General features: G+C 43.9%; 1 protein-coding gene across 11 annotated transcripts in view; it reads left to right on the top strand.

Annotated features, from left to right (window-relative positions):
* Positions 1 to 14604, top strand: part of mcoln3b (mucolipin TRP cation channel 3b) — a 55192-nt gene that overhangs the window by 18779 nt on the left and 21809 nt on the right. For all 11 annotated transcript variants that reach the window (XM_059983733.1, XM_059983728.1, XM_059983730.1 and 8 more), the window contains 5 exons: positions 3260 to 3413; positions 5608 to 5692; positions 5774 to 5870; positions 7691 to 7790; positions 9923 to 10032. In XM_059983733.1, the coding sequence (XP_059839716.1) occupies positions 3260 to 3413; positions 5608 to 5692; positions 5774 to 5870; positions 7691 to 7790; positions 9923 to 10032 (546 nt within the window). The remainder of the gene's footprint in view (positions 1 to 3259; positions 3414 to 5607; positions 5693 to 5773; positions 5871 to 7690; positions 7791 to 9922; positions 10033 to 14604) is intronic.

Below are 14604 nucleotides of genomic sequence, written 5' to 3' on the forward strand. Positions count from 1 at the left end.
CTAAGAATAGTGAAGAAATATAGCAATATAAAACCATAAATAATTAAATAATAATAAGTTAATCATGCCAAGTGGAAATAAGTCCAGGACCAGCCTATTGGCTCAGGGTGTCTGACACTCCGAGGGAGGAGTTGTAAAGTTTGATGGCCACAGGTAGGAATGACTTCCTTTGATGCTCAGTGTTACATCTCGGTGGAATGAGTCTCTGGCTGAATGTACTCCTGTGCCTAACCAGTACATTATGGAGTGGATGGGAGTCGTTGTCCAAGATGGCATGCAACTTGGACAGCATCCTCTTTTCAGACACCACCGTCAGAGAGTCCAGTTCCACCCCCACAACATCACTGGCCTTACGAATGAGTTTGTTGATTCTGTTGGTGTCTGCTACCCTCAGCCTGCTGCCCCAGCACACAACAGCAAACATGATAGCACTGGCCACCACAGACTCGTAGAACATCCTTAGCATTGTCTGGCAGATGTTAAAGGACCTCAGGAAATAGAGATGGCTCTGACCCTTGTAGACAGCCTCAGTGTTCTTTGACCAGTCCAGTTTATTGTCCACGCATATCCCCAGGTATTTTTAATCCTCCATGTCCACACTGACCCCTTGGATGGAAACAGGGGTCACCAGTGCCTTAGCCCTCCTCAGGTCCACCACCAGCTCCTTAGTCTTTTTCACATTAAACTGCAGATGATTCTGCTCACACCATGTGACAACATTTCCCACTGTAACCCTACAGCACAGAAAAAGGCACTTCAGCCCATCTAGTCCATGTTGAAGTGCTTTGATTTATTTTGAAACTTTAAGGTCTTTGTTTGCTGCTGGACTGTAGGGTCGACAACCGACCTGACCCAGGTTTGTCAGTCTGATGTTTACTGTGGGTCAGTTGAATTGCAAATGAGCTGCATTTATTTAAAAACCTAAACTCACTAAATGAGAGATTCTACAGATGCTGGTAATCCAGAGCAATACAGAAAATGCTGAGGGAACACAGCAGGTCGGACAGCGTATATGGAGGAAAATAAATAATTGACATTTCATACTGAGTTTCTCCCAGCATGTTTAAATGTTCCCTGTGTTCCCCTCTTTATAACAGGGGCTCCCAACCTGGGATCCATAGACCCCTTGCTTAATGTCAGTAGTCAATGGTATTAATGTTGGGAAGCCCTGCTTTATAGACAGATTTTTGTCTTGAGTTTATTGACTTTACTGAACTGTCAACATGTTCAGTTTAATTTCTAGATTTTTAAAAAAAAAAATGGGCCTCGAGTACTGTTGTCTTGTAATATAACCCACTATTGTGGGAAATCTCTCTCCTGAGACATGCAAGAGTGACCTGAATCCAGATGTGTCTGTAATTTTACCACTATAAGGCTAAGCTGCTTGTAAATTCTTCCCTGTCCATGGTGCTGATTCATGGTCTGTTTGGTGTTGTATTTTTATTCTGTGTTTCGACCCATTTTGGGTGGATTATAGGGTTTTGCTCTCTTTTCTCCCCCTCCCACCAGGCAGACAAAACAAGTCTGAAGTCATGTACCTCCAGGATCAAAGACAGCTTCTACCTCACTCTTAAATTGTTCAATGTTTCTTAACCTCACAATCTACCTTGTGATGGCCTTGTACCTTATTGTCAGCCTGCATTGCATGTGCTGTCGCTGTAACACTTTATTCTAATTGTTTTCCCTTGTGCTACCTTCATGTCACAATGAAATGATCAGTAGGCAAGGCAAGTGTGTCCTCTAGACCTTATCAAGAGCTTTTGGCTTTTGCTCCTCCTCCCTTTGGATTCACTGGAAGCTTAATATTATGTTACTGTGTACCACTTTTGTGTAGTGAATTCAGGTTTGCAGTATGCATTGAGGGAAGATGTGCAGGTCAGTGCTGGAGTTTCATGAGTTGTAATAGACATTTTGAACCTTTAGAGACTTGTAATATGCCAGTCTGCATAACCGTTTGGAGTAAGGTATTTCCAGAGGTTCACCCGCTTCTGAAAAGAAATTCCTATTATCTATTGATTTTTAAAATAATTGCCCTTTCTCAAAGTTCAATTTATTTCCATGCATTACCATATAGTACCCTGAGTAATTTTCTTGCAGACATTAAGTGGAACAAAAATATGAAAGAATCAATGAAAAACTAGACTGACAAACAACTGATGCACAAAAGGCAAACTGCAAATAGATGAAAAACAGTAGTAATAAACTGAACCTGAATTGTAGAGCTCTTGAAAATGAGTCCGTAGGTTGTGAATTCGGTTCAGTGAGTGAAGTTAGCCTGATAGTTGAAGGGTAATAACAGTTCCTGAACATGGTATGAGACCCAAGGCTTCTCTACCTCCTGCCAGTGAGAAGAGGGCATGCCTGGCTGGTGGTGGTCCTTGATGGATGCAGCTTTGCTGTGGCAGTGCTCTTTGTAGATGTGCTCAGTGTTTGGGTGGGCTTTACCTGAATCTGGAATTTCTCAATCTGAATTGAAAACCATTTTAGCATCAGTGTCTTCAGTGCAAAATGTTTTGTGGATGCAGTACTGCGCGAAGACAAAATTACCATCAAATAGTCATTGAACACAGGCCCCTCAGCCCATCTAGTCCATGCTGAACTGTTGTTCTGCCTGGACCTTTGTCCTGCCCCTGCACACTAGCCCTCCAAACCTCTCCATGTACAAATAAATGTTTTCTTAGATAGAGGTGGTGAAGGTTTAGTTTGGTCACTGATTTTTCTTTATTGTAGAACTGTAAATTTACAATAAACTTTCCAATTTAAAAAAAAATGGATTAAAATAAAATTGAGGCATAAGGGAAAAGAATGTTTAATTGACACTTGGACAGGTGCGTGGATAGGAAAGGTTAGATGAGGGATTCCAACCTGGGGTACATGATCCCCTCAGTTAATGGTTGGGGTCCATGGGAAGCCCTAGCTTAGAGAGAGACGAGCTAAACACAAGCAAGTGGGACCAGTTTGGATGAGATTCTTGGCTGGCCTGCCCAAGATGAGCCAAAGGGCCTGTTTCCATGTGGTGTAACTTTATTTGATGGAAAGTTGAGCAGCAAACTTTCACACCCCGAGCAGGGGTTCCTAACCTTTTCATGCCATGAGTCCCTACCGTTAACCAAGAGGTCCATGTTCCCCCAGGTTGGAAACCCCGATCCAGAGGATGGGCATATAGAACAAGCAGGTAGAGGAGGTGGTTGAGGCAAGCTTTATTCATTTTTAAGGTGTTTAAAAGACACTTGGACAGGTTTCTTTTGTTCTTTTCTAGTATGTTAAATTGCCTAAGATTTCTGTTGGTAACCATGCTTACGAAAGGCGAGGGAGTGACCTGATGCCATTGACAATGTGTCAGTATTTCTACAAGTGGGGGAATGTCAGTCCTGGCAATGAGTCATTCTTCATTGACCCAAGGGTGGAGAGAGGTGAGTATATGCATCTGAGCAGCGCACAATGCTGGAGAAACTCGGCACATCAGGTAGCATCAATGGAAATGAATAAACAGTCAGTGTTTTGGGCCGAGATCTTTTGTCGGGTCTGGAAAGGAGGGAGAAAGATGCTGAAGTAAGGGGGGGGGGGATGCAGAAGGAAGATAAGCTGATAGGTGAAGCCACGTGTGTGGGGGACGGAATGAAGTGAGAAGCTGGGAGGTGATTCATGGAAAAGTTCGAGGGCTGGAGAAGGAATCGGAGGTGAGTGGACCTTTGGAGAAAGAGGAGTACTGTAGGAGTTGGATAGGCAGGGGAAGAGGTGAAAGATAAGAGGCCAGAGTGGGGAGTAGTAGAAGGGGGGGGGAATGTTTATTCATTTTCATAAATGGTCCCTCCAGCATTTTGTATGTTGCTGTTTCTAGTATCTGCAGAATCCCTTCCTTCTGATGTGCATCAGATATTCTCGCTTGGAGACCACATCCGTTTGTGGGTATCCCCTGTGATGGAGGTGGAATGAACTCTGTCTGCTCAAACTCTTTGTCCTCAGAAACACAGCTTGGGATTTGGCCCACAGTCAGTGTCAGCATTAATGCCAATTAAAGACCATCTCATTTGCCTGCATGTAATCCATTTCCTTCCCTTCCCTGCATATCAGATTTGTGTATCATATACACTAAAACATAAATTTTAATTTGCGTTAACAACCAACTCAATGTAAGGATGGGCTGTTCCCAGCACGTCGAGTATCATCTCACATTCCAGCACCAACTTGCTGTTCCCACAATATTTCGCAGAATATCATGAGCAGCAATAATGGAACAAAAAGCCTTTTCCACTTATCCCCTCAACAGATGGGCCTCCAGTCCTTGGCCCTGGACTCGCAGACACATGTCTATTCAAAATGCCTTAAGTGCCACAGTTGTCTATTTCTGCCCCTACCCCTGGCATCCTGTTTTAGACACCTACCACTATGTGCTTTTATATTTAAAACAAAAATGTCCTCCATATTATCTTTCAGCTTTCTTCCCCTCATTGAATGGAGCTCCTTTCCTTGCTCTGAACATCATGAAGGATCCCACCCTCCTTGCACATGGTCTGTTTATCCTACTCCCATCAGGGAAAAGCCTTCTCACCAGGACCACCAGACTCATACAGTTACTTTCCTCACAGTAAGGCTGATCAACACCTCCAGCCACTAACCCACCACTACTTTATCATTTCCTGTGCCTAGCCTCTCTTTATGGACACAATCTGTGGAGGTAACCTAACTTGTGTATTTTTGTGCTGCATCAGATCCGGAGTAGCAATTATTTCATTCTCAAACTTGTGTACTGGGAATGAGTTTAAGCAATCTTGAATGTAGTTTTAGACTCTTGACCAGGGACTGACCACCTTATCAACTCTTCATGATTTTCTAAACCTACATAATGTCACCCTTCAACCTTTGCTCTAGAAAATGTGGCCTGTCTCTCGTAACTCAAACCCTCAATGCCTGATTCCTGCATCTGTCTGACCATTAGTCAGGGGATTGAGTTCGAGAGCTGGGAGGTAATGTTGCAGCTCTATAAAAACCCTGATTAACCACAGTTGGAATATTGTGTTCAGTTCAGGTCTCATCAATACAGAAAGGATGTGGAAGCTTTAGAGAGGGTGCAGAGGTGATTTGCTGGGATGTCTAAATTGGAGAGCATGGGTTGAGTGAGCTACAGTTTTTCTCCTTGGGGCAAAGAAGGATGAGGGGTGACCTGATGAAGATGAGAAGTATTGATAGTGGACAGCCAGAGACTTTCCCAGGATGGAAGTAGGGGGGGGGGGCATAATTTTAAGGTGATTGGAGGAAAGTATAGTGGAGGGGAAATGTCAGAGGTAGGGTTTTTTGTTAGTGGTGGGTGTATGGAATGTACTGCTGGTGGAGATGGAGGTTGAGGCCATTTCAGATATTCACCTAAATGATAGGATAAATGGAGAAACAATTAGATTAATCTTGGAGAGGGTGTAAGTGTGGGCCAAAGGGCCTGTACTATGCTGTAGCATCCCATGTTCTAAGCCTGGTATTACTTTGTGTCTGTGTTCAGCATGAGTGGGCCACACATTCACATTAGGCTGGGGTGCAAACCAGTGGTTGGTAGGGCCATGAACTCAATGGAGATAACACCAGTATAATGCCTGTCTGTATGTTCTGCATCAGAGTGCCTGGACATCAAACCAATAAGCCAAAGCCTCCGTGCTCAGCTGGTGAACGGGAAGCTGAATGTGACTCTGCATTTCCACAGGTAAGGCTTGTGGATTATTTTCGGATCTGAAATGGTGTGAGCCTCATTTTATTTAATTCAGTGTTGCCGTGTCTCTTGCAGACTGTTAATGATTCAAGTCCAGTTTAAACTGAAAACCATCAACCTTCAAACCATCCGGCGTCATGAGCTACCCGATTGCTACGACTTCCTTGTGACTGTAAGTTGCTTGCCCCTGCCATGTCTTGAGGTTGGTGTTGCCTCTGCTGGATTAAATTGTTGGTTTTGGACAATTTAATTGCTTTTCTTTGCAATTTAACTGTGTACTTGTATTTTGTATACAGTAATTGCTTACTATGCTTCCTAGTGATCACAGTGTGTAGTTGTTCAGTGTGTCCCTGAGTGGTTACACTGAGATTCTGGAAGCTTCTCTTGGCGCAGCATTATTCGGATTGGACTTTTCTAGGTGGCTGACTTCTGGATTCCATTCAAAATTGCAGCTCTTGGCTATGGAGTACAAAGAGCTGACCGCAAGGTGGCATCATCTTTAGCCTCGGCCTCTGCTCCTGTTGCTGCACATTTCCAACTGTTCTTTGTTCTATTAACACTTAATAAATTATTGCAAAGAAATAAGCTTTGTGCCTCTGTCCTGACTTCCAAAAGAAACCTGCATTTTAAAAATGTAAGAATCCAACCCTACTGAATCAGGCTTGCTATCACTGGTATATGTTGAATTTCTTTTTGTGGTAGCAGTAAAGTGCAAGCCATGAGTTGTTGTAAGTGACATTAAGAACATGTCGAGTAAAAAGTCGGGTCATAAATGGAAGGTTGAAGGCCCAATGTTTGAGTGCCCAGGGCCCAGGACTGGAGGCCGGAGCCTGTGTGTGAGGGTGGGGAAGGGGCTTGTTTGTTCTCGTGGCTGTTGTGTTGAACACTGAGTGCCAGAGTGTGTGGCAACACTGGCAGACTGTCCCCAGCACCTCCTTGGGAGTGTTGGTTGCAATCACAAACAGTGTACCTCAGTGTGTGTGTGACCACTGAGTCTCCTTAAATGCAGTAAGGGAGCAAAGTAGAGGGGTAGAGCTCATAGACTGTTAAGGTGTCTGGGGGAGGGCAAGGCTCTGCCTAAAACATTGTGTGGATCTTCAGGCTCCTGTATCTCCTCCCTGAAGGTAGTAAAGAGACGGTGGCATATCCTGAAAGGTAAGAGTCCTTCACAGTTGCTGCCATCTTGAGGCATTGCCTCTTGAGGGTTTCCTCTAATGGGAAATTTGTGCCCATCATGGAGCCAGTTGTGTCTGCAATGCTCTGAAGCTGTTTCTGATCCTCTCGAGCTCCCCAAGTTTCCATGTATCAAAAGCTATTTGGAGTTCTACCTTGTCAACTATGCACCTGCTCTGGGACCAAGCACTCTGCCTGTGCTCTGACGGGTGGTTGGCCTCGGCCACTAAGACAGCCCTGAGCATAGTAAGATCCTACAGGGCCCATATCCATGTTTTCTGACTACAAATGCCACTCGTGTTTGTATGCGAGACTTGCAGGAGCTGGTCACTTCACTCTCTTACCCAATGGGAAGAGGTCTCCAGTAATTTAGTTTTCTATAGTACAGGCCCTTGGCCCACAATGTTGTGCTGACCTTTATCTCCTAAGATCAATCTAGCCCTTCCCTCCCATGTAACCCTTCATCCATTTGCCCCTCCAAGAGTCTCCTATATGCCCCTAATGCACCTGTTTCTACCACCATCTAGCAGGTGTTCCACACACTCACTAAGATGAAAAAATGCTTGCCTCAACATCCCACCTGTTCTTTTCTCCTATCGCCTTGAAATGATTACCCTGGTATTAACCATCTCTGCCTTGAGGTAGAAGTCGGTGTCTGTCCACATTCTGTGTGCCTCTTGTGTTGTACTTTTATCAAATTGCCTCATCCTCCTTTCCTCCAAAGAGAAACCCTAGCTCGTTTGACCGGTCCTCAAAGATGCTCTCTAATATGGGCAACATCCTGGTAAATGTTTTTCCCTTTAATTGTTTTGTTTTTAGATAACCTTTGACAATAAACCTCACAGTGGAAGAATTCAGATTAATCTGGACAACGATGTTTCCATTAGGAAATGCAAAGGCCAACATATAACGGGAGAGGGTGAGTGTTCTGTGGAGAAAGTGGAAGATCTGTTCTGATGAGTCTGGACAAACTTGGGTTTGTTTTCTCTCTACTAGTAGAAGCTGAGGGGAAGTCTGATAGAAATTTGAGACAGATCTATACAGTATATAGACTATATGACAGTTTCTTTTCCCAAGGCTAAAGTGTTTAATACCAGAGGGCATGCATTTAAAGTTGGGGAGGGGGTATTTTAAAGCAGATGTGAGGGGCAAGTTTTTCCCTGGGGTGGGTGCCTGGAATGTGGTAGCTGGTGTGTGGGTAGAGGAGAAACATTAGACTTTTAAAGGGTGTTTAAATAAGCATGTGAGGAAAGTAGACATTGTGTAGGGAGAGGGAATTTTGGTTTAGTTGGCCATTGATTGCAAATTTAAGATTTGGCACAACATTGTGGGCTGAAGGGCCTATTCCTGTTTGAGCTAATCCACAGGCTCCTTCCTAATTTTTAAATCTCCTTTGTCTCTCCCTCCCCACAATTTATTCATTCCCTGGGCTTCCACTTGTTGCCCTGGGAGTTTGGTGTCTGAGATGCCTCTGTGGTTCAGGGATTCTGGTCTTGCATCTCTTTGGGTGCTTGGTGATGGGATGTAGATATCTTTCAATGAAAGCAAGAGTCATGTGCATTTGTGGTCATCGTTAGCTGTTTTTTTTTAAATGGCAGAAGTCATTGATCATGAATGAGGAGACTGAAAGGTGAAAGACCTGAACTCCAAGGTGAAGAACAGGAGTTTAAATCAAATCATAAACATGAGGTTCTGCAGAGGGGAGTGCACTGGGGAGGTGATGGGCAGGTGAAGAGAAGGGGGAGGGGGGGAACAATGAGGAGGAGGGAGGGGAGAAATTGCCCAAAGTTGGAGAAATTGAGGGTCTTGTCAGATTAGAGACTACTGACAAAATGAGGTGTTGCTCCTCCAACCTGAGTTTGGCTCATTAAGGGGCAGACATAGAATTAGTGGGAACCTGCCAGCTTGTGTACCTACCTTCCTTGTCCTCTATTCAGGCTTCTACCCCCTTCCTTTCCAGTTCTGATGAAGGGTCTTGAACCAAAAAGTTGACTGTTTACTCCCCTCATTGACACTGCCTGGTCTGCTGAGTTCCTCCGGTGTTTTGTGTGTATTAGCTGAGCTGCAACATTCTACTTGTCCATGAGATGGCGATATGGTCCCAGACAAACTGGGGTCTGCTTTGCTCCTAGAGAGCTGGTCAATCTGGCCATTCATGAGACCAGACAGTAAATAGATAGGGACTGTGCCTAAGCAAACTGCATGCCCCATGTTTGGGGTTGCATATCTCCCTGAGAAAGGGCATGCAATCTCTATGGGCACATTGGGGGATTTCCAGGGGCTTGAATTCTATAGAAAGTGGAACATTACAGGGAGCCCACAATGTGCAGAACCAATTAAATTAGAAATCAAATGGCCAACTAAACTGGTCTCTTTTGCTTACACAATGCACATATCCCTCCATTTTTCACATTCACACACCTATATAAATGTCTCAAAATTCCCTGATGTATCTGTCTCAACCACCAGCCCAGGTAGCATGTTTTAATTTGAAATTGTAAGTAGTTTTGTGAACCCCTGTGTATAAATTTGTTAGTGAATACACTTTAATTTTTAAAAAAAAAAGCTCCTAGTGAGCAGTGGCTTTTGTTTAACTTAAACCACTGAAAGAAGTGTTTGAGAGAAGTTTGAATAAGTTACATGGATGTGAGGAGTATGGTTGACTATAGTCCAGGTACCGGTCAATGGGACTAGACAGTTTAAATGGGGCAACACAGTAGCATATAGTGGTTAGCACAATGTTTTACAGTATGGGAGACCTGGGTTCAATTCCCACTCCTGCCTGCTTGGAGTTTGTCTTCCCCATGAACATGTGGGTGCTCCACATTCCAGGCATGTGGGGATTAGTAGGTTAATTGGTCACTGCTAATTGTCCCATGGTTAGGCCAGGATCGAGAGATTGCTGGGTAACGTGGCTGGAAGTGCCTATTCTGTGCTCTATCTCAAATAGATGAATTAATAAATGGCTTGGTACAGACTAGATGGGCTGAAGGGCATGTGTGCTGTACTTCCCTAGGATTCTTGATGCTAAACTGTATTTCTTTCTCCCAGCACAAGGGATGACCCACTACATGATTTTTGACATCGTTATTGTTGGAATTTGTGTGATCTCGCTGATTCTCTGTACCCGGTCTGTGATGAATGGGATACAGCTGCAACACGTATGTATCTGGTCATGTTTAATCATATAACCATATAACAATCACAGCACGGAAACAGGCCATCTTGGCCCTCCTAGTCCGTGCCGAACCCTTAATCTCACCTAGTCCCACCTACCCGCACTCAGCCCATAACCCTCCACTCCTTTCCTGTCCATATACCTATCCAATTTTACCTTAAATGACACAACTGAACTGGCCTCTACTACTTCTACAGGAAGCTCATTCCACACAGCTATCACTCTTTGAGTAAAGAAATACCCCCTCGTGTTTCCCTTAAACTTCTGCCCCCTAACTCTCAAATCACGTCCTCTAGTTTGAATCTCCCCTACTCTCAATGGAAACAGCCTGTTCACGTCAACTCTATCTATCCCTCTCAAAATTTTAAATACCTCGATCAAATCCCCCCTCAACCTTCTACGCTCCAATGAATAGAGACCTAACTTGTTCAACCTTTCTCTGTAACTTAATTGCTGAAACCCAGGTAACATCCTAGTAAATCGTCTCTGCACTCTCTCTAATTTATTGATATCTTTCCTATAATTCGGTGACCAGAACTGCACACAATATTCCAAATTTGGCCTTACCAATGCCTTGTACAACTTTAGCATTACATCCCAACTTCTGTACTCAATGCTTTGATTTATAAAGGCCAGCGTTCCAAAAGCCCTCTTCACCACCCTATCTACATGAGACTCCACTTTCAGGGAACTATGCACAGTTATTCCTAGATCTCTCTGTTCCTCTGCATTCCTCAATGCCTTACCAATTACTCTGTATGTTCTATTTGGATTATTCCTGCCAAAATGTAGAACCTCACACTTCTCAGCATTAAACTCCATCTGCCAACGTTCAGCCCATTCTTCTAACCGGCATAAATCTCCCTGCAAGCTTTGAAAATCCACCTCATTATCCACAACACCTCCTACCTTAGTATCATCGGCATACTTACTAATCCAATTTACCACCCCATCATCCAGATCACTTATGTATATTACAAACAACATTGGGCCCAAAACAGATCACTGAGGCACCCCGCTAGTCACCGGCCTCCATCCCCATAAACAATTATCCACCACTACTCTCTGGCATCTCCCATCTAGCCACTGTTGAATCCATTTTATTACTCCAGCATTAATACCTAATGACTGAACCTTCTTAACTAACCTTCCATGTGGAACTTTGTCAAAGGCTTTGCTGAAGTCCATATAGACTACATCCACTGCCTTACCCTCGTCAACATTCCTCGTAACTTATTCAAAAAATTCAAAAAAAAAAAAAAAAATTTGTTAACTATTTGTGTGTCATCAGTGGCTAGAGTAAATGGTGAGCCAGCAGGAGTCTCTGGATTTCCAGATGATTTAAGGTATGTCTTCACCTGAATGGAAGTTTCAGGACATGGATAGGGGTGGTGGTTGAGTGGGGAGTTAAAGATTTACCACTAATTTGGTGATTTTCTTGCAGGGAAAGGTTGAATAGGTTAGGACTTTATTCCCTGGAGTGTAAGAATGAGGGGAGATTTGATGGAGGCCTACAAAATTAGAGGGGTATGGACAGGGTAAACGCAAGCAGGCTTTTTCCACTGAGGTTGGGTGAGTCTTGAACTAGAGGTCATGGGTTAAGGGCGAAAGGTGAAATATTTAAAGAGAACATAGGTGAGATCTTCACTTGCTGAGAGTGGAACAAGTTTCTGGCAGAAGTGTTGGATATGGGTTTGATATAAAACATTTAAGTTTGGATGTGTACGTGGATGGGAGGGGAATGAAGAGCTATGGTCTAGAAAGGACTGACCATCTTTAATCTTGGCACCTGGTGGTTTTATAAGGTCACCCCTCAGCATCCTTTGCCCTAGGATAAGCAGTCTCTCCTTGAAACTCAAACCCTCCATTCCTGGTACCATTCTTATGCAGTTAGACGGCTTGAAAGAGCAGGGAATAAACAGATGTGGAATCATTGCGGGCATGGGGATAGGTAGTCATCAGCATTTGGTTGAAGGGCCTGTTTCTGATCTGACTCCGTGGCTCTGTGAATGTTCTAATGTGTTAAGTTACCAGGGGAGGGAGGAAGTATGGCGTTGAGACCCAGGATCCAGATGACTTTGAAAGTGATCAGCAGGGGTCCTGCATGGTGTTGTAGAATAGGGTCATCAGTGTACATCTACTTGTAGATAAGGTGCTGGAGGCTGGCCTTCATCCATCGGGGCACTGAGTGTGGAAGTTTGGGGGGTGGTGGGTTGTAGTATTGTATTCTAGTTTGGTCGCCCTGCTATGGAGAGAATATTTGTTTCAGATATATCAAGGAATAGGCCATTCCAGTCTTTTGCACTGCCCTGCAATCCCCTGAAATTAATCCTAACCTAATCTTGGGGATAATTTACAATGTCCAATTAACCTACCAACTGGCACATTTTTGGACTGCGGAAACCAGAGCATCACAACAGACGCGGTCACAGGGAGAACGTACAAATTCCTTGGACTGCAGTGGGAACTGAACCTGGGTCGCTGGTACTATAAAGCGTTGAACTAACCACTGCTACCATGCTGCCCTATCCTGACAACTGTACCGTTTCTCCCCCCACCACCTGCAATGATTCCACACCTGCCTTTGCCCTGAGCTTTCAAGCTGTCTAGATCACTAGAATGCTGCCAAACAGGGCATACAACAGGGCAAAAATTAGTAGGAAGTTGGAGGATTGGGAAGCTTTTTTAAAAAAAAAACAACAAAAAAAAACAAAACCAACAGAAGGCAGCTGAAATCATTAAGAATGTGAGGATGGAATAAAAATTAAGCTAGCCAATATTAAAGGGGATACCAAAGGTTTCTTCAGAAGAGGCAAGAGTGGATATTGGACTGCTGGAAATGATCTTGCCTGATGAATCTGTTGGAATTATTTGAAGAAATAACAAGTAGGATAGGCAAAAGAGAATTGGTTGATGTTGTGTACTTGGGTTTTTGGAAGGCCTTTTGACAAGGTGCTAGATGAGGCTGTAAGCCCATGGTATTGCCAAAGGATTCTAGCATTGATAAAGCACTGTCTGATTGGCAGGAGGAAAAGAGAAAAAATGAGCCTTTTCTGACTGGCTGCCAGTAACGAGTGTTCCCACAAGGGTCAGAGACATTTTTTTACATTGTCAGTCATTCAGATGATGGAATTGATGGCTTTGTTGCAAAGTTTGCAGACAATGGATAGAGCAGGTAGTTTTGAAGTAGAGGTAACAGAAGGACTTAAACAGATTAGGCAAAGAAATGGCAGATGGAATAGAGTTGTGAAGTGTGTGGTCACGCACTTTGGTAGAAGAAATGAAAGGGTTGACTATTTCTAATGGAGAGAAAATACAAAAATCTGAGGTGCAAAGGAACTTGGGAGTCCTTGTGTAGGATTTCCGAAAGACTGATTTGCAGACTGAGTCTGTTAAGGAGGCAAATGCAATGTTAGCATTCATTTCAAGGGGACCAGAACACAAAAGCAAGGCTGTAACATTAAGAATTTGTAAAGCACTGTTGAGGCCTCACTTGAAGTATTGTGAACAGGTTTGGGATCCTTGGCAAAGTTGTGCTAAAGCTCAAGGGCTTAAAGGAGGTTCACGAAAATGATTGCAGAATTGAATGGTTTGTTTCCTGAAGAGTATTTGATGACTGTGGGCCTGTATTCACTGAAGTTCAGAAGCATGAGGGGTGACCTCATTGAAACCCATTGAATGGTAAAAAGCCTTGATAGAGCAAACGTGGAGAGGATGTTTCCTATGGTGGGAGAGTCTAAGACCAGAGGGTACAGCCTCAGATAGAGGGGTGTCCTTTCAGAACGGAGATAAGGAGGTATTTCTTTGCCAGAGTGGTGAATCGGAAATTCGTTGCCACAGGCAGCTATGGAGGCCCCGCTGTTGGGTATATTTAAGGCAGAGGCTGGTAGATTCTTGACTGGTCAGGGTATGAAGGGATATGGGGAGAAGGCAAGAGATGTGAATGCGAGGGAAAAGTGGATCACTCATTTATATGGTAGAGTAGATTCAATGAGCCAAATGGCCTAATTCTGCTCCCACAACTTTTGGTCTAATGGTCTATTAAACTGGAGAGATCAGAAAAATTTGATGTCATGACTTGAGGGAGAGGTTGGACAGGATGGGACTTTATTCCTTGGTATGTAGAAGTCTGAGTTGATCTTGTGGAAGTGTACTGATCATGAAGGGCATGGGGTGAGTGCACACAAGTCCTCCCACCTCCAGGGTTGGGGAATTTGAAAACTATAGGACAAAGGTTTAGGGAGATGGGAAAGATTTAATAAGGCTGTGTTCACTCAGGGTGATGGAAGTGTGGAGCAGGCATAGTAAAATGATAAAGACCATTGGATAGGTACTTGGATACTGAGCTGTTCCCAGTTACCAGCCTTTGGTAAGGTTAGTGACTGGCTTAGGAAAGGTTTACAACATTGGGATGCAACCTTTTTTATGCCGTGGACCCCTGTTCTTAACAGAAAGGTCTGTGGACCCCGGGTTGGGAGCCCCTGCTTCAAAAGGTTACAAACCAAAGGATTGTAACTGGGAACAGCTTGGATTGGGCATCTTTTCAAGGGGCACC

Source organism: Hypanus sabinus, chromosome 11 (assembly GCF_030144855.1).
Source record: "Hypanus sabinus isolate sHypSab1 chromosome 11, sHypSab1.hap1, whole genome shotgun sequence".
Lineage (NCBI taxonomy): Eukaryota > Metazoa > Chordata > Chondrichthyes > Myliobatiformes > Dasyatidae > Hypanus > Hypanus sabinus.